Below are 20,739 nucleotides of genomic sequence, written 5' to 3' on the forward strand. Positions count from 1 at the left end.
AATATCATGGGGGTCACAGAGAGAAAGGGCTTGAAGTCAGCCCAGAACCTGGTACAAAGATAAACATTTCTCCCCCTCCCCTCCTCCTCTTCATCCTCCTCTTTCCACTCTGCTTCCTTCTCTTCCAGCCATCTTGTTTCCATTGAAACAAGGTAAGGCCCTGCCACATTCCCATCTCCGGGTGTTATGAATGAACACTTGAAAAAAGAGAAGCCCCCGACCTCAGGAGCCCGTTTTGGCCCTCCTCTCACACATCAATTCCAAATGTTCTCATCCACAAACCCTTCTTCCTCTCCTCATCTACAAGAGCACTCCACTCCCATCATTTTCTGATTAGGATGGCCGATGCCTCTGCAAAGAGACATCAGAGTCGGGAGAAAACAGCCTCAGAAGGGCCTCAGAATCTGGTACTTGGTGCTGTGTGTCCTTTCATAGGTGGTTCAGCTTCTCTGTTCTGAGACTGGGAAGTCTAGAGCCAAACTCCCTGGTTTTAATGCTAGCTGTATCACTCAGTTGCTAAGTATCAAGTTCCTTAAAGCCTCAGTTTCCTCATCTTCTAGCCATCTTGTTTCCATTGAAACAAGGTAAGGCCAATAGGAAGAGGAGAGGGAGAGGGTTGTGGGAGCTGGCATCCCCAAAGGCACTTAGCAAGCCTGTGTGTTCCAGGGTGGCGACTATTGTGCCCCTTCTGCCTGCAGGTGTTGAACAGCAAGCCGGGGCAACTCTGGCCTGGAGAGCGAGGGAGTCACATAGCGTGGGACACAGAACCGCGGGTCAAGCCAGGGGGGTGAGGTGGTGCAGCAGGGGCAAAGGGGTTACCTGCTCTCACAGCTGGAGGAGCGCAGTTCCGAGCTCTGAGACCTCGAGGGGCAGCGGTGGTGTCTATGGCGGTGAGACTTTCGGCTTCGAGATCTTCAGAAAAGGAAGGGGGTGGGAGAGAGAGAGAGAGAGAGAGAGAGAGAGAGAGAGAGAGAGAGAGAGAGAGAGAGAGAGAGAGAAGAGAGAAGAAGAAGAAGAAGAGGAGGAGGAGGAGGAGGAGGAGGAGGAGGAGGAGGAGGAGGAGAGGAGAGGAGAGGAGAGAAGAGAAGAGAAGAGAAGAGACGAGACGAGAAGAGAAGAGAAGAGAAGAGAAGAGAAGAGAAGAGAAGAGAGCGAGACATTTTGATCTTGTGATACACAAATCCCGGAATTCATACCCAAGAGTACTCTACGCCACTCCCAAAGGGACTTGTCTCCCAGCCTCACAGGCCAGCTTCCTGCCCGCATCTTAGGGGCTCTCTGCCCAACTAGGCTGAGCTCAGGGAAGTAGAAAGAGGCCTTTGTGGGGAATGTGGATGACAGTTGCCTTGAGATGTGTCCTCATGCTAGAAGCAGTCCTGGCACAAACCACACCCTAGGCAGGAAAGCCGCCCCCAAGCCTCCCCTGTCTTTCTCAAGGTCAGGAATCTGCATTTTATTCAGTTTCAAAGGCCTGCCAGGTTCTAGCAAAATGCTGATCCACGGCCTAGTTGGACGTGAAGGTAAAAGGGTCTGCTGTGCCTCTAGCACCCCCAAACCTTGCTGGACCCTCTGGTGTTTCAAGCACATGGAAAAACAAATTCAGACTCTTTAATGTAAACTATCCTTCTCTTAAAGAGACACTCCTTGAAAACACAAAGGTAACCTTCAGTGTGCACAAAACTATTTGCAGAGTCTACTGGGTCTTTCAGCTGCCGGTTTGTGACCTTGGACCTGGGACATGAAGTCATGTCCTTAGCGTGGAGTCAAAGCCTGACAGCCATTAACAGTCCTGTCACCCTGGCTCACTTCAGCCATTCCCAAGGACGGCTCCCAATCCATCCGGGGATGATCAAAGGAAGTCAAGTGTGGTCGCCCATGCTTGAATCCCAGTGCTTGGGAAGCTGAGGCAGGAGGACCACCATGAGTGTGAGGCTGCCTTGAAACTGGTTCAAGGCTGGTCTGGGTGACATAGTAAGACCCTCTCTAAAAACAACAAAAACACAAAACGGAGGGTGTGCGGAGTGTCGGTAGCTCAGGAACCTGCCTGTTTTTCTCAGCGAAGGAATTAGATTCTTCTGATACAGCTATCGGGCCGTATCCATTCCCTGCTTAAGACTTCCTCACTGCCTTTATGCTCTGTCCATACTCTGGTCTTGAACCCCAAGCTGGCTCTGTCTGGTTCTTCATCTGGCTTAGCACTAACCACCAGTCTCAAGTAACAGTAGATGTGTAACTCGGCTCGTGCTCTGGCTCTGATGGCAATGGCCTCGGCATCACCCCAATCTAACACATTCTTCAGGCCCAGGCATTGCGTTCTAAGCCTTTTCCTCCCAGGGATTCTGCTGTTCTTTGCAACAACTGACGAAGGTGAGTCCTCTCTCTAGCCCCATGGCACAGTGGGGGAAACTGAGGCCAGAGGGTTGAAACTATGTCCCTAGCATGCAGCCTAGGATCCCCTCCTGCAGGAAGCCACCCTCACCCTCAAACCCCACCCCCCAACCCATTGGTGTCCTCACTGTTCATTCTCTGCCACTCAGCCACACCATCCCCTGTGCTCATTGCCACATGCCAGGGCCTCATGGAGGCATGTTGGATGAAAGGAAGCTAACTCTTGGCCAGCGTGGTAAGAACAACCCACAGCTTCCCGGAAGCCCCTGGGATTCTTCCTCTCTGCCCTGCCTCATGTGGTTTGCCCAGCTTTCTGATGATGAACTGTTAGCAATTGCTGGGGCTTGTCTGGCTTTTCACCCTGGAGAGGGTGACCACCTCAATGCCATCATTATTGCTCCCAGAGCTCTTGAGGCTGACGGGCCCAAGGCTACTGGTATCTGAGAACATATGGTGTGTGCTGAGGGTAAAAACTCCAGAGCCAAACTCTCTAGTTCCAACACACTCAGGTCACTAGTCCAGTGCCTCTGTTTCTCCATCCTCACAATGGGATCACAAAAGGACCAACTTCAGGGGATCATAGAGGGAGTCACGCAATTAATAATTGTTCTCTTGATGGCTTCATCTAAACAAATCGGCCCATAGGGAAGTTCCTCCCTGATCTTACTGGCGTCTCTCCTCCTTCCTCCTTAAAGCGTGGTCCATGTCTTTGTGGTGCTGACTGAAATGTCCTCCTCTGTGCTGACCTTGAGTAAAGGGACCCTTTGAGGCAGCCACGCTGAGCGCCCTCCCTCTGTGCCCTGCCTCATCTCTCCCCTCCTCAGAAGCTGGTCTCCTTTCATTCTATTGTCTTTGATCCTCTCTTTAGATGCTTCTTGGCGGGAGATAAAATATTAGTTGATTGGAAAACACATTGCACTAACGTTTACAGAGTATAAAGTAGGTGGGTTGTAACCAAATTTGCTTTTAATTTGATCGGGAACTGAACTCCACAGGCAGCACTGGCTGATTTGAATTTCTACTACCAGCTATAAACTGTGAGACAGCTGGGCCCGAGACTTGGGACTCCCAGGGAGTGCTGTACTGTAAACCAGAGTATGGAAACCAGTAGCCAGAGTATACATGTAGATGCTTGTGTTCACCCACGCACACATGCGATCACACCCCACAATCCATGCACACACTACACAGATATGTGCACAGGTAAAGACTGCCATACCCCCCCCCCCCAACACACAGAATGCAGACATACAGTGTTCATGTAGAGTGTGCACACAGAGTGAACAGAATTCATACACATGAGTCCACAGTGCTGTTTGTGAGAGCTGTTTGCCACCACGCTTATACACAGGGGGCATTCACGTGAACACAGCTAGATCCCATGCTTACATGCGACGTGCCCATGTTACATGCACTGTGCGGACCATGTGCACGGATGTTTGCATGGCATAAAAATATGTAGATATTTGTAAGTGATGTGCACACTACACTTATACAAAGATAGGCATGGTGTATATACATGTTACACATAGAATGAGCCCCTCAGGCACAAACATATACACTGTTCATTACAAGCACACATGCACACACACACATATCAAATATATAGTCTGTGCATCCATGCATACTCTACCCCTCACTTCAAGTGAATGGAAATCCCTCTCCCTCTCTCTCTTTCTTCCTTCCCCCTCCTCAGGCACCGCCCCTCCCTCCCCTGTCCCTGAAGAGAGGCCAGGCCTCCACTCCCTCCAACTGCACTGTGTGCTCCAGGGGCGTCTGTCTACTCACTGTTTTTTGTGCTTCTTCTCTTCCCGTCGTTTGCTTTTAGGGCTACAGGAGCTAAATGAGAAACGGCCAGTTAATTGAAGGCTGAAAACACACAGCAGAGCACCAAGTGTAGTTCAAGAGATTAAACACAAGCAGGTTGTTCAAACGCCAACATCTTTATGCAGTGAGTTAGGCCAGGGATCCTGGCTCCTGCCCCTGTGCTGAGAACAGGGCACCGAGGAGGCCAAGTTCACGCTGGAAGGTTAATAACAGCCATGGTATTGAAGATCACAGCGGCAACACCTGCCATGCTGAGCACTTCGTGCACACCAGGCCCTGTGCTGAACACTCCTACTCCGTGTGAACCATCTCACCCTACTGTCCCCACCACCCCTGGGTAGAGGCACAGCTTGTAAAAAGCCCATTTTAGAGATGTGGAAATGAAACCTCTGATTGGCGAAGACCCTGAGGTGAGATCACACAGCCGAGCTGGGGTATGGGCCAGACCGTGGTCCTCTGTTACTGCTGGCCAATCAGTTTAGAAGGGGGTACAACAGCCAGAGAGATAGATGAAGGCAGATCGGGTTTGGTAGATTAGGAAACATTCTGCCCATGAATATCTGAGTACCAGAGCCCTGGGGCGTGGATAGAATGAGCAGTGATGAGCCAGGACCCCGGTGCAGACCACCAGAAATCTGAGAAAGTGAGCCTGCTGGCTCAAGCCACACTAGCTTCACAGGTTCACCAAAAACCCGTTGCTGTCTACTGAGGTCCTGGGAGCGGGTGGGGCATTCATTTCGTCTTATGACGTCACCACACCAAGTCTGAGTCCCACCTCTGCTGCTCAGGTGAGTGACATCAGACACGTGACACGCTCTCTCTGAGACCGCTCGCCTCAACGAGGCAAGGGGGAAGCCACAGCCTAAGCTGTGCGGCCGACAGGATGGTTGTCACTGGTGGCCAGTGAGACTGGGAATGACAGTTCGCTCATCAATGAGCGCATGGAGGCTTTACCTTCTCTGAACTGCTCTAGACACGGCTGGTACTCCTGAAGAAGCCACCGTCACCTGTAAACAGCCCTTAGCTGACCGATTTGGCTCTGAACTTTTTGGCTGTGGTCCTGGTCTCTCTTGTCTTGGTCTCAGTTTCCCCCTCTGCCAAATGGGAACCACAAACACACCCACTGCTGAAGGTTGAGATGGGTGGCAGAAAGAGCTAAGCGTAGGGCCCACTTCAAATGAGTCCCTGTAGGTGGTGGGGCTTCATGTTGCTACTGCCATGTTCTCTATCCCTTGCCCAGATGTAAGAAAGTTAATGGTGGAGTAACGGCGCCCGTGTCTCCTAAGAGCCTTGACTTCCAATTTCGGGGCAGAGGTTGGTCCAAGGGCATTGCACAGCCACAAAGCTGGCTCTAATGGTCCTGGGAAACCAACCCAGGCTTTCATTGTTTGAGGGAACTGAGGCTCAGGAAGGCAGAAGGGAACACAGGGATGGAAGCCCACCCGGGCATCCGTCCAGAGCAAGCCTGCTGAAGCAGAAGGCTGAGTAAGCCGCCAGAAACAGCGAGAGTCTTACCTGTGTCTCCTCTTCTTGGAAAAAGACCTGATTTGAAGGAAAGGGAGAGGGAGGGAAGACAGAGGTGGGGGGGGGTAGGGAGAGGAGGAAGGGATGGGGAGTGGAGAGAATAAGCACAGGTGAGTCTGAGTAGTTCTTCCTGGGCGATGCTTTAGGGTGATGGGCTCTTGCCCGGCAGGACTGGGGACTCCTAACTGAACCTCCTCCCCCATCAGATTTTGAAGAACACGAAGCCCACATGGGAAATGCTGCCTGCCTTGTGTACTGAGGTTCAGGTCAAAGCCACCAACGCACATGAAAAATTGTCAGCAAGCCTCTCCCAGATGAAGCCGGAGCAGGAGGCACAGGAAAGTTCTCTGTGCTCCCCAAGTCCTCTTGCCACTCGCCTTGGTTGTAGATTTCTCCTCTTCCTCTTTCTCATATTCCTCCTCCCCCCTCCTTCTCCCCCTCCTCCTCCTGCTCCCTGCTATGCATCGGGCTCTGCACTAAGCTCTGGGCGTATACACCCTCTTTCTGTCCATCCCTGTTGTGCACTATGGAGGGCAGTGAGGGTCAGAACTTATTGCCCGGTCACCTGTCATCTCTCCCTCCCCCAGGCTCCCCGTCTCCTGTTATCCCCACAGCAGTTTGCAGCAGTTTCTGGGTTCAGCAGGCTGAGCTACTGAGCTCCTCTTTGGTGGAGCCCCGAACTCTCCACCCTATAATCCCCGTTGACCCAGTGGATGGGAACAATTCAAAAGCCATAGTTGGGTTTTGCCCACGGTTTTATTTCTGGGGTTTGGAATCTTGAGTGTGAATAGAGGTGAAAGTGAAGTTTTTTAAAAGGGTCTCAAACCATGATATTAAGAGAAGGAAAGGCCCAACATGTCTCCACTGCCAGCTGCCACCTCCAAAACCAACAGCTGTTAGGAACCAAACATTTCATGAACACAGACTTGGAAGGGGGAAGGGGATGCCTGGGAGGAGGCGTTAGGAAGAGCCAGAGTATTCATTCCCAGTCTCCCTTTCCTTCCTCTCTCTCCAGGGTCTCACTAAATTGCCCAAGCTGGCTTTGAACTTGTGACCTTCTTGCCTCAGACTCATAAGTAGCTGGAATTATAGGCCTTGAGTGAGAAGCTTTCGAGATCGAGGCAGGGTAAAGTCCCCCACACTGGGACCACCTGTTCAGCACAGGCAGGTGACGAGTGTCCATCTACACTCATGGGCATGCCCTTGCCTTAGCATCAGGCTCCACGGTAGGAATGATTTACAACTCTGAATTAACCACATCTCACTAATCACCCACAACTCTAGACAGGTGGTGGATGTAGCCAGTCGGGCCAAACTGAGTTTGAGACCGTTCTAGCAACGTGCCCCAAACCCCTGGACTGAGATAACTCTTATTTGGTGCCACTTTGAAGATGAGGAAAACCCAAATGACCTCTGACCTTTGGTAACCACACACAGCTAAACCATGTAGGGGCATTGGAAGATGTGGATAAACAAGAATAAATCACAAGCCACTCTTTCCCTAAAATTCACAGCCAACTGCAAGGCTTAGATGATGTACAGAGTGGAGCAGGCTGACTGTCCCATGGACACAGAGTTCTTCTGAGCTGACTGACGGTGGCCCGTGGGAAGTGGCTCCGTGAAGATGGACATTTCTTTGCAGAAGAATGGTACCACGGAAATTTTGTATTGCAATATTTCTCAATTAAATTTGTTGGCTTGGCCCACTGGCCACACTGGCTGCCAGTCTTTCCCCCTCTGTAAACATACATGTGCATTTGACTCCATGCCTGTGTGTGCATGCATGTGTGTATATATGTATGTATGCATGGATATGTGTATATATGTACATGTGTGAATGTGTGTCTGCATGTGTGTATATGTTTGTGTGTGTGTGTGTGCATGGATGTGTGTAAATAAGTATGTGTGTGTGCATGTGTGTATGTATGTACGTGTATAGTAAACACCTGGAGTTCAAGTCATAAGAGGCCTTTCTCTGACTCTCCCTGTTCCCCACCCAAGGTGAAGAATCCCTAGATGTCATGTTCTTCAACACGACCCTGCCCTCTAGGACACAGCTGGAGCCACTCACAGGCCCTTTCCTGACACTTTGGAATAATGATGAAGAGATCATTGTCGGCTTCTGGCTTGGCCTGTGATGAGGCAGAAATGGGACAGGACACAGGCCCCTCCCCCCAAGGACCAGGAAGCAGGGGGAACTGCCTGGGTCCCTCAGCTTTTCACTCCTGATTCCCAGCCCCTCTTCTAGGTCGGGCAGGTCCCCCAAACCCTCCTGCTTCCTTCTAATCAGCTCCCCGTTCTAGTCCGAGTTAGATTTAATGGGTCTATTTCTCCCCTCCAAGAGTCTTAACTCAACGCTGACGCAAATCAGTGAGAAAACTGCCATAAAGCGAGTGTGCTACACAGACGATTTGAAGTTCTTCCTGGGGCCCTGACCCCTGCTGCCCCTGGGGTGTCCCTGTCTGTGGAGGAGGAAGGACAGTACCTGTGTCTCTTATGCTTCTTGGAGCTTTTCTTCTTCTTCTTCTTGACTGGCGATGGGCTGTAAGATGGGGACCTGTGGGGAGGGAGACACGTTGCTATGGGTCCCTTTTCCGTCTTTATACGAGGTCTCGGCTCTTCTGGGGACCATATTCAGGGACCATCCCCATACCGCTAGTAGTTTACATTTGTGTTAGATGTTACATGCCTGACCCCGTTTAATCTCTCTTAGGTTGATATAATTGTTTTGCTTTCATTTTCAGAAAAAAAAAAAAAAAAGTGAGATCCAGAGCGGTAAAGTGGCCTGCTCAAAGACACATAGCCAAGACATGGATGGTCTGAGATTCGATCAGAGTTCTCTCTGTTCCCAGGTTTGTTTCATTATCACAGCACAACTACCCTCTTAGTTAAATCGGAAAGGCTTCCTTGGTCTCCTCTGTGGCTTTCCCGACAAGCTCCGCCCCTCCCATATTCCTTGGTCTGGTCTCTGCTATCTCCTTGGGAAGCCTCTGTCCCTGAAGTCACAGCATGGGTGCAGCCACCAAAGAAGCACCTGGGGAACAGTCACCCTCTCTAGGGCCATGGTGATGACTCAGCCTGACGCTAGGGTGACCTGATTTCCCATCTTGACCAGCAACTCACAGGCCCTCTGGGAGGATCACAGCTTGTGTCTCGGGTTTATTTCCTCATAGAGACAGCAGGCTTGGGCTGGAAACTGAGGCTGCAAGCTCAGGGCCAGCAGGAGCCTCTCTAATGAGGTAGATGAATGAAGCGGGCTAGCTGGAAGACAGTAGGGAGAGGTGAGGACTGAGGAGAGCCAGAGACCAAGCAGCGGCCTCTCAGATGGGGAGGTGGGGTTCTGTGTGAGAATGCAGCCCCAGTCTGTTAGCACTCAGGCATTCACACTGGCCGGCTGCTCTCAGGGACCTAGCAAGGCAGACACAGCAGCAGCAGCGGCAGCCACGATGTGACACTGTAGTTGCTACCGCTACTGAGAACACTCTCCCTAAGCGCATGCATTGTATCCCCCTTATAAAGACAAGCCCTTCTCGTCCCCACTTCTGCTCTGCTCTCGCTCAGAGGCCGCCTCTGCACCTCTACCCAGTAAACCTCCCGTGTTGAGCTCTGTTGCATGGTGTGACTCTGCGGTGCCCCTTGGCTCCAACCCACCAAGGTCGCCTTCTGCCACTAAACTATTACATACACAGCCTTCCACAGCATCTGCCTTTTCCACAGAAGGCTCCAGAAACCCATATTTTCGTATGAAATATCCCAATTTTTAAAGAGTACACACTAACTTTGTTTTCTGAAAACAAAACTTGGCAGGCTCAGCAAAACAGATCAGCAAAGAGAAAATGGATGAGGAACAACTCAACACTTGAGGAACCGCAACTGTCCCCAGACTCTTGCTCAGGGGACACTTGCTGGAGGGATAATTAGGGATAATCCCACGGCGCGCTGTGTCCTCTAAGTTCCGCACACTTCTAAAATCGGGAACTCAACTCACCCCGAGCCTACTCCCTTCCTGACAATAGCTGGAAAGTGGGGGTGTCACCCCGCACTACCCGGAGTCCTACTTGGGTCCGTCCTTAAGAGGTGGACTGAGTAGGTGTGATGGAGAAAACCCCTGTAAACCTGGGCCGCCCAGACGTTGCTCTCTGCTGCCCCCTGCAGGCTCCTATGAGCGCTGCCTGGGTGTGATTCCCTGGCTCCCCGGGAGCCAGAACACTAGACAAGGTTTTACGAGGGACTCTGGGAATATTTTTCAGCGTGAAAACGTCTTGAAAGAGTTATGTGTAGAAAGAAATTCAAGGAGCTCAAAAGCGCCACGAGCTGGTATCAATACAAAACGTTAATCCTGGCTCTAGAGAGGAGTCCTGGGAATCAAATCCAAGGCAGATTCTGACATCTCATCCTATGAGCTTTTTTTTTTTTATCTTCCCATCTCTGAAATGGGCATAATAAAGCTTGCCTGGCAGAACGTGGCTGGAAGTGAAAGGAAGGTGGGTAGCAAGGTGTTTGGCACAAGCCTCTGCACTCTGTGAGTTTCAGTCTCTCAAGTTCAGCATCCATGGGGACCATGGCCCTTTATTAATTGGTCACACGCAATTGCTGAACACTGTGTCAGCTGCCTCCATATTTCCCTCCTCCTCCTCCTCCTTTTTTTTGTGATACAGAGAGTCTCACTCTGTAGCTCAGGCTGACCTAGAAGGCACGGAGGCTGGCCTCAGACTCACAGCAATCCTCCTGCCTCAGCCTCCCAAGTGCTGTTATTACCGGCACGAGCCACCATACCCAGTCATTTCTCTTCTAATGCTCACCAGGAGGTTGGCATTATTGCTATCATTTGCAGAAGAGGGGAACAAAAGGCGCAGAAAGGTGAGGCCCAGGGTCACACAGGTACTAAGAGGCACAGAAGGAACTTGCACCCGAGCTGGAGTCACTGGCAGACTCTAAAGCGTTATTCCCCCTGTTCCGTTCCTTCCCCTGCCTCTGAGTCTTTGAAGTTTCATCCGTCTTCAGGACCCTCACCTCCTTCTCTTCTTCCTGGTCGATTTCTTCTTTTTCTTTTTCCCCCTGGAGGAAGGTGGTGGTGTCAGGTCCCTGTCTTGAGAGGCACTGTGGGAAAGGAGAAGGCATGCATGAGAGGGTCCCTTGGCTCCCTGGTCAGGGCCGTCACAGCCAGAGAAAGGGAGAGGACCCATGGTGAGCATCTGATTGCCACCTCATGGCTGATTCGGTCACACCTCAGATTAAATGTCTTAAATAAGGACTTAATGCCCACCTAATGAGACAGACACTGTAGTTACCAAAATGCCAATTGATTATTTAAAACAAGGTTTATAGAGGTTAACTGCCCCTTAATAGATTTATTATTGAATTTGCAAATGGCTCACCTCGGTAAATAAATCACTTTAAAAATAATGAATTGGCAGTTCAGCCCGCTCCCTCCCCAAACCGTCCCGTCTACACTTCCTGCTGTAAATTTCACAGGAGGCAGAAGGTGTGTTGAGTAGAAGCTGATTATTAGAAGTGTATTTGCGTGGGTCTAATGTAACAAGATACATATCTTACACTGCTTCACGGAACCTCGGAAACCTCCGCTCTTCAGGAATAATTATTTCCCATTCAATTAAATTCAAACGCTCAGGGCTGCAGTCAAATGAAGTCAAGTTATCATCTTGTATAACTGGGGCAGGCTCCAGGGATGGAGAGAGAGAGAGAGAGAGAGAGAGAGAGAGAGAGAGAGAGAGAGAGAGAGAGAACACTATCCTACAGCAAAGAGAGACAGCTATGGATTGAAATCTGTTTGAGAATGGAAACGTGAGCTCAGTTGGCCTTTATTGGAACAACTAGTGTTATTTTTATTAATTTAGTAGCAACGAAACTAGCCCTGGTATATTTATTATGTACCAAGAGTTTTTATATCTTTTGACATAAAATATTTAGAAGGCACTGGGTTTGGAGGCCAGAGGACAACTTTGGGTTTCATTTATTAGGTGTCATCCACCTTTTTTTTTTTTTTTTTTTTTTGAGACAGGATCTCTCACTGGCCTGGAGCTGACCAAGTAGATGAGACTAACTGCCCACTGACTATGACTATCAGGGACCTCCTGACTCCACTTTGGCAGCGCTGGGGTCACACATGTGGGCTGCCATACCTTGATTTTCTTTTTCTTTTTCTTTTTTAAACCTGCCCCCTGGGAGTGAACTCAGGTCTTTGTAGTGACAAGGCGGAGCACTCAGTTGAGAAAGCCCCTCTCTAGGACACCAGGATGAATCTTGTTATTTCATTTCACAGGTGAAGAAAATAAGGTCCAGAGAGTTGAGCTGACTTATTGTTGGCCACACAGCCAGGGATCATCGAAGCTGGGACTTGAACCCCTGTGACTCCTGCTCTGAGAGCTACCTCAGAGCCCCAGCTGCCTTCTATAGCCATTGGAGCAGCTAGTGGCCCAACTCAATAGAACATCATAAAACTTCGTCATATTTCATTCCATTTGAAGAATCTGGATCATCAAGGTCGGCAGGAGAGATTATGAGGGATTAGAATGTATGTTAAGGCCTCTTCCCCACCAACAAATGGATATATATAATTTTTAAGAGATTCACTTTCAGAAAGTTAAAAATAAACATCATAAGGATGTTTAAGAATCAAATCCCGGCTACTGAAGTGTACCTACATGTTATAAGGCACAAAGCATAATAGACCATCCAGAAAATGGGCCAGGTATTTTTAAAAGCACAGTGGGTGACTTCCAACTTTCTTTCTCCAAAGAGTGCTTGACTCCCAGCAAGAACCCAGTGAGCATTTGCCAAATGACCAAGTGACAGATGAAGGAGCCTGGCCACGTGCTGAGTCATCTTGTTTCATAAGGGCACATCTGCTGGGAATTTGGGGTGGGGTGGGGAGTTTAAAAGTGTGTCAAAAATGAGGAAAGAATCCATTGTTAGGACCAAGAGCTATCGTGGAATATTAGTTTAAGATGTGTTACATTCGTTGATGCTGTGGAACATTTGTTTAATGATGCAAAGATGTGTTTCATTCTTTTATGATTTATTTGTTCAACTCTGTGAAGCTGTGTTACTTTGCCTGCCTAAAACATCTAAAGAGTTGAATGGCCAATAGCTAGGCAGGAAAGAGAAATAGGTGGGGCCAGGGAGAGAGAAAAATAGAAGGAGAACTCTAGAGGGAGGAGGGAGGAGCAAGAAAAGGTGAAGAAGAAGAGGAGGACACCAGGGGCCAGCCACCCAGCCACATAGCCACCCAGCCACCCAGCCACACAGCTACACAGCCAGCCACAGGGTAAGAAGGAAAGAAAGACATATAGAATAAAGAAAGGTAAAAAGCCCAGAGGCAAAATGTAGTTAAAGAGGAACAGGATAATTTAATTAGAAAAAAATGGCTAGAAACAGTCAAGCTAAGGCCAGGCATTCCTAAGTAAGAATAAGTCTCTGTATTTATTTGGGAGCTGGGTGGCAGGACCCCTAAGAGTAAAAAAAAAAAATTAAAAAAAAACTGCAAAGAAGTCTAACAACTATAACCCTAAAGTCTGAGAAGCAAGTGATCTGAGAACCAGTGTGCTGGACTCAGCTTAAAATAATAGAGTAAAATTGATAAGTCTTTAAATTCAGTAGACCTGAAGTCTGTGAGGTGATATGTCCCAAAGCCTTAATACACGTAGTCCCACATTTCCCCATCTCTTTCCCTGACCCTGGTTTATGAAGTATATCACAGACTAGTAGTGAAGCACACGGTTGTTAGTGTTACGGGCAGGGGTTGGGTACACAGTGTTTGTATACCCTGGAGTTCCGTGTGTGATAGTCAATTACAGTGGTCAGTGATGCAGCTGCTTCAGGGGTAGACAGTGAGTTCAAGTGGCTGAGTCCACACTGTGGAAGAGGCAGAGAATACATATGCAGAGGCTAAGCACATGTGGATGAGGATAACCACTCAGTTACATGTATAGTTTTAAAATGTGCAGTGGTTGAGAATGTGATGGTTTCACATACAGCGGCTGAATCTGCAGAGGTCACAGGTGAAGAAAATAGCAGTAAGAAATTATTGTTCTAGAAACTCATAGACCTGGATCTGCACTGCAGTTCCCTTCCTAGCTCAGAGATTTTTTTCTAACTTGTACGGTCCTCAGCTAAGAGGTGGGAATTAAACCAGGTACCTGGGGCATAAATTTGCTGCCACCTGCCTTGGCCTGGCACTGAGTACATTCACAGCTAGCACGCCAGGGTACAGTCCCATGCCAGGTAACATCATTCCAGTCGATGAGATGGTTGTCCCATTAGTTCGATAATGGAGCTGAAAAACCTCCCATTGACTGATGGTCTTGCAACACAGGGTGTCGCTCATGCATGTGTGGTGATGCTGGAGGGGGCAATCTACTGTGTTTACAGTCAGGTCAGACACAGTGTGAGCAACTATGTGTGGATACTAGAGCCTGGTCCCGCTAACAGAGGGCCGGGCTATCTAGTCACTCTGTTATGGAGGATAGAGAAATGCTTGCTTCAGGCAGAAGCTTTTCCACTTTGGTGTCTGCTTCCTGTCTTGGTTTCACTGTTGGCTCTTGTGCTTGAGTGGACCTGGGCTGTCTCATTCACCACTGCCCTCAGAGCTGCAGGATACAGTGTGAACGTGCAGAGGTGACACACAGCTTAGGCGTAGACTGGGTGACATCCTCCGGGTTTGTGGAAGTCCCCTCTCAGGTGTTTGGACAACAATGTCTGCTGAGGACAGACTCTTCAGAGCGTGTCCCTGTCATTAAGTATAATCAGTATGACTTTTCTTATCACTAATATGATAGTTATTAATTATCATCATTACTGCGGTTTTTAACTCCACAGAGGATCAGTCACAGACAGACGAGGACAAGAGGCCCAGACACACTGTACGGCTCAGTTGATAACATGGCATCACCATTTTTTTTTCCTTTAGATTTTCTTTCTCAGAATCCTCTGCCCTGGCTCTCAATGCTCTAAACCAGAATTTTTCTTTTCTTTCTTTCTTTCTTTCTTTCTTTCTTTCTTTCTTTCTTTCTTTCTTTCTTTCTTTTTTTTTTTTTAGGACCTCCTATGTGCCACGCCTACTGCCAGGACCCACAGGTACCCGTTAAGGTTTGACTCCGAAATGTCCCCCACAGCTCATGTCTGAACCCTGCTTCCCAGGCTGGTGCAGCTATTTTGGGGAGGCCGCGTGAGGTTGAGGAGTTGGAGCCTGGATGATGGAAATAGGTCATCGGAGGTGGGCCTTTGAAGGTTACACCCACCCTGGTTCTGATCTGACTCTCTCTCTCTCTGCACTCTGTCCTGGTCAACTGCTATCACCTCATACCCTAACTGCTACCGAGGGGCAATTCTTTTAGACTTTGCTCACCACAATCACTAGAAATACCCCTGAAGGCCCGAGCCAAAAGAAACCTAGCCTCCCGCGCTCTGTTTCTGTCAGGCACTCCAGTGAGTAGTGCAAAGACTACCACACTTGCCTGGTCTGCATCAATGCTCCCCTCCACCGTCAGAAAGAGATTTCCACATCTCCATTTACAGTTGTTCACCTGAGGTGTGGACCAGAGTTCCAAATATACCACCCACATTAAACAAACAAACAACAAACAAAAACAAGATTTATGGTGTGTGCTTAAGATCAAAGCAAAAGATGTTGGAGACAGAGCTATCTGGGGCTCACTAGCCAGCCAGCCTCACCTAATCGGTGAGCCCTGGATCCTTGTGAGAGACCCTGTCATAGAATACAAGGTGAGCTGTGCCTGATTTCCACACACCCATGCACTACCCCAAGGTGTACCTACACACACTCTCACACATAAGCTCATGCACACGCACACCTGTGCACACATTCTCACACCCATGCACATACACACAGGCACACACACTGAGATATACATGCATGCACACACACTCGCATATGCGTGCACATAGATATGATGGTGTCATGAGTATGTTCAGATGAAACAATAATGGACTGGGCTCTATGGATATAAGGTAGAAAATTAAAAACCAGGAGGTAGAGAGTGCATTGGCCCCTCCATTATCAACTGTAGGCTTAGTTTAGTATTAAAAAGACTGGAGTTTCTTCATTTAGTTTTTCATTATTAACATGTCTGTGTAGGGGAATACATGTACATGTGTCATGGCACACATGCTGAGATCAGAAGACAACTTACAGGAGTTGGTTCTTTCCTTCTACCATACAGGACCTGGGGCTGTACCCCTGGTCACCAGGCTTGTCCCTTCTACCATGCAGGACCTGAGGCTGTACTCCTGGTCATCAGGCTTGTCAGCAAACATCTTCACGTCCTGTGCTGTCTTGCTGTCCCCAGCTAGAGTTTAAGACTTCACTGTTTTAATTTACTGGTCACCTTTAGGGGCCTCAGTAAAATGCCACTTACCAGTATCTAGTACAGTACCTGTCATCTATCAGGGACTGGAAAGGCAGTGACTGAGTAGCTGAGTTAAGGAACGAGGGCAAAGGTCTGAAACTCAGGACACAAATATGGGTTGGGTTTATTATTTGAGAGTCCGAGGCTCATAGAATCAGTATGTTGAGAAGCAACTCTATCACTAAATGTGAGGGTCTCACCATGACCAATGACCCAAGTGCTGGTTAAGCTAGAATATCAACTTGACAGGATTGAGGGATGCCTGGGAGACAGGGAAAGTATACTCCTGGGTGTGTCTGTGAGGGTGTTCCAGAGATGATTACACATGGAACATCAAAAACAGTGGGAAGACCTGCCCTGAATGCAAAGGTGCAATATTTGATGAGCTTGGAAGGAACAAAGGTAGAAAAGGGAAGAGACCCAACTAGGGAAGATGTGAAGGTGCCCCCTCCCATTATCTCTCTCTCCTTCCTCTCCCTCCCTCCCTCCTTTCCTCTCCATCCTGCATCACCATACACAGTCACAGAAAAAAACAGAACCAAGTGACTATGGAGCAAAATCTCTGAAACCGTGAGCCAAAAAGTAACTTTCTTCATCTTGTTTTCCTAAGTCACATGAATGGAAATCTAACTCACACAGCCGAGTCTAGCTTGCCCCCTTCTCTTAGTAATACATTGTCATTAGAACTCCTGTACTGTATTAGATTCAGTGCCTGAATCTATATAGTTGTGACCATAGCCACTGGGTCCACAAAACTAAAACACCGGCCCACTACAGAAAACATTTTTCCAGCACATGACAAGCTCTCAAAGAAGAGCTTGAAAATGAGAAGGGGTCAGAAAGGCAAACTTGGTTTTCACACATTCAGCTTGAACTAACTGTGGGCTCAAAAGGAGGTGCTGCATCTCACCTGTGTGCTCTGGCAGGACCCAGCTCCTTGCAGGTCTTTTCTCTTCCCCAGCTGTTGGTACCAAAGGTCTCAGTGGCCAGATGTTGGCCCAGCTTCTCTGAAGGTCCATCCTGGGCTGGGACCAAGAGACTGCTTTGGGGCTCTGTCCTGCAGGGGAAGAAATAAGAAGGTAGAAGTGTTAGAGTATTTGGAGTCATTTCATTAAATATTCAGACCTAAGGTTTTCTAGCCTCCTTGCTAGACTGAGATCATGAGATTATCACTGGCCTTTTCTCTATGAGTGGAGTGGAGGGCCATTTCCAGTTCAAGGCAGCCAAAATCCACATATCTTCTCCACCTTTCTCTCTTTCTGCCTCAGTGACTTTGAGTGCCATGTACTCCGAAAGTTGAAGCCACTTGGAGGAGGAGAGACATTGGAACTTCAATGATTTTATAAGAGAGAAACGGAGTAGGTTGAGTTGCTCACATCCTCTTTCAAGATGATAGAAACTGAAGCATGGAAGGAGTAGTTTAACCCCCTTTGTCCACTCTTTTTTTTTTTTTTTTTAGACTATTTCTCTGTCCTCTCTTACCTGTAGTTTTTTCCCCCCATAAACCAGTAGTCAGGCAAGCTCCAAAAATATTAAATGGAAAAATTCCATAAACATATCTTAAGTATAAACCCTTACTTCTCTGAGTAGTCCAGTGAAACTTTGCACTGTCCTGCTGTCTCCTGCTTGGGACATGAACCATCCTCTTACTCAACATATCCATGCTGTATGTGCTACCCAACTGTGAATCACTTAGTAGCTATCTTTAGCAGATTAACTGACGTAGTACTAGACCACTGTGTCCAAGTCACCCCTTTTGTACGTAATAATGGCCCTAAGGTACAAGAGAATGATGCTGGGCATTTGAATATACCAAAGGAAAGACATCGGTGTTTTCATTTTATGAGACGGTAAAAAGCACAGTACGATATTTTTAAGAGCGAAATCACACTTACAGAATGTTATTTCTCCGTTATCATTGTTAATCTCGTGTGATACCTAATTTATAAATACAACCTTTTCATAGGCTCAGGTGTAAAGGAAGAAACATGGTGTGTCCTAGGTTCCAGGGATCCACTGTGGTCTTTGATAATATTCTCATTGGATATGCAGGCAGGTGGGAGGGGCGATTGGATACTTGAATTTGGACACTGCCTTCTCCATTCAGCATCTGTAGTACCTACAGCCAGCCACTGGACTCCTGAGTTCCAAGTCCCTCAACAGTAAAACAGAGAACGCCCCCAGTCCCTAGACTGTTGATTTGCCATGAGGACAAAGATAACTTAGGCCAACCAAAAGATCTAGGAAAAAAAAAATACTTTTTATCTTGCTTTCACTTTCTTGCAAATCAGCCAGTCTGGTGCCTCTTGCAGAAGTGAGGTCACCTACTTGGAAGAGCAATTCCCATGAAGGCTTAAGGTTCCCTCCTGCCAAACGACACGTGGGAGTCACTAATGTGCCTTGGCTAGTTGAGTCTCAGGAAGGGACAAGAAGTTGTCTAGTCACTCAGTCTTTGCGGATCCTGTTACTCAAAGCCCTGGATCCAAACCAAGAGGAGCCAGGAGCTTGAGGGTCCTGTGTTTGTTTTAGTTCATTCTACTTTCAGACGTCGGGTCCAGCATGGGTAGATGGAAGGGCATCAGCTCTTCTGCACCAGGCTCCTGCTGGTTTTATGACTCACAAGGAATGCATCCGATAAGTTCCCTAATCCTTAGGGTTTCCAGGGAGCGAGCCAAGCCCAGTCAATGGGGAAGCAAGGGCAGAACAACACATTTGTCTCTGCCAGCCACTGATTGGCACATCTTCAGAAGCAGAGCTGGGCGTCGCTGCCAGGCAAGGAGGAATGGAGATTCTAATCAAGGGTGCCTCCTGCCTGGTCCAAGCTAACCCAAATTCATTATCTCCAAACCTCAGTGCTGGTTGTCAGTGTGGGGAGGCAGTGACCCAATCAGGGAAGCTACTGTGACCATGAAGTTTATATCCAGATGGCAGAGAAGATCATTATCACTTAAGTATGAAAAATGTGACTTATTGAATGTGACCAATTATGATGAGGATAGAGTAGCATAGAGGGCCAGGAAAGTGGGAGAGTGCCTATGACTCCATAGACTCAGAGAAGACCCCTTTGATGATCAACAGGGACAGGGAATGTGCAGAATGAGGTGACCTAAAATGTATTCACATGTTGATTGATACTATTGCCAGTGATATTCTCTTCCCTGGAATATTGGATGGATTTTTTTTTTGTTTTTTTTTGTTTTGTTTTGTTTTTCGAGACAGGGTTTCTCTGTGTAGCTTTGCACCTTTCCTGGAACTCACTTGGTAGCCCAGGCTGGCCTCAAACTCACAGAGATCCGCCGGCCTCTGCCTCCCGAGTGCTGGGATTAAAGGCGTGTGCCACCACCGCCCGGCATTGGATAGATTTAATGACTCACTTGCCATGAGTAAAATTGTAGAAGTGATCATATATGACTTTTTTTTTGAAGTCAGGCTTTCTTCATGTAGCCCCGACATTGGCTCTGTATTCCAGGCTGGCCTCAAACTCACAGAGATCCGCCTGTCTCTGCCTCCTGAATGCAGGCATTAAAGGCATGTGCCACCTCTGCCCAGCAGTGTATGACTTTCAAACTACATCATCAGGCAATGTTTCCCTTGCTCTCCCTGATTGATCATTCTAAGGACCATATCTGTCATGTTGTAAGAACACTCAGCCCCACGGAGAGGTCTGCTGCCAACAGCCATCACCAACATCCAGCCATGTGAGTGAGCACGTGGATATGAGCCCCCTAGCACAGGACAAGCTTTTGGCTGAGGACACAGTCCTTGTGGCATCTGACGACAACCTCATGAGATGTGCTGAGCAAGAACTACACAGCCATATTCTCAACTCATAGAAACCGCGAAACACAACTGCTTGTTGTGTTTGTTTTTAGCCAAGAGGATTGGGAGTGTTTTTTTTTTTTTTTTTGCACAATAATGCATCATCCCTCCTGCACAGGTATCTGCAGAAAGAGGAGAGATGTACCAGGCAGGAGGACTCAAATTCAAAGACCTCAGCACATGCAGGGATGGCAAGAGGTAAGATCAGAGATAAGGTCTTTGCAGTGAAATTTCTGGAACTGTTCACTGGAGGATGTGCTAGCTTGCTCTTTTCCTTCAACAGTACTAGTTTCAGCTTTCTGGACTGGGGTACCCCACTGGGAAATCTGCAGTAAAACAAACAGAAATATAATAAATTCTACAGGAAGTGCTGAAGAGAAGAACAGGGTCCTCCAGGACAGAACATTCAAGACCTTATTTCAGACATCCTAACATTGCATGTGTGTGTGTGTGTGTGTGTGTGTGTGTGTGTGTGTGTGTGTCTGTGTGTGAGCTTCTCCCTGCCTCCCTCACTCCACCTGTCTATGTATACACATACACACACGTGCATACACAAGTATGCATGGGGAAGCCAGAGGTCAACCTCAGATGCCATTCTGAGATGGGGCCTCTCACCGGGACTTGGGGCTTGCTTGCTGATGTCCGGTGAGTTCTGAATATCTTCTTGTCTCTACCCTTCCAGAACTGGGATTTTAAGTGTGTGTCACTACAGCTGGCTTCCTACAAGGCTGCTGGGGATCGAACTCAGGTCCTCACATCTGTACGGCAAGCACCCAGGTGCTGAGCCATCCCT

The 20,739-nt window shown here is 48.2% G+C and overlaps 1 protein-coding gene across 1 annotated transcript in view; it reads right to left on the minus strand.

Annotated features, from left to right (window-relative positions):
• Srrm4 (serine/arginine repetitive matrix 4) overlaps nt 1-20,739 on the minus strand; it is a 152,581-nt gene that overhangs the window by 26,049 nt on the left and 105,793 nt on the right. The window contains exons 2-7 of the mRNA XM_059249239.1: nt 17,038-17,184; nt 10,753-10,839; nt 8,225-8,296; nt 5,731-5,757; nt 4,177-4,227; nt 820-912 (exon numbers count right to left, since the gene is read on the minus strand). Of these exons, the coding sequence (XP_059105222.1) occupies nt 820-912; nt 4,177-4,227; nt 5,731-5,757; nt 8,225-8,296; nt 10,753-10,839; nt 17,038-17,184 (477 nt within the window). The remainder of the gene's footprint in view (nt 1-819; nt 913-4,176; nt 4,228-5,730; nt 5,758-8,224; nt 8,297-10,752; nt 10,840-17,037; nt 17,185-20,739) is intronic.

Source organism: Peromyscus eremicus, chromosome 23 (genome assembly GCF_949786415.1).
Source record: "Peromyscus eremicus chromosome 23, PerEre_H2_v1, whole genome shotgun sequence".
NCBI lineage: Eukaryota > Metazoa > Chordata > Mammalia > Rodentia > Cricetidae > Peromyscus > Peromyscus eremicus.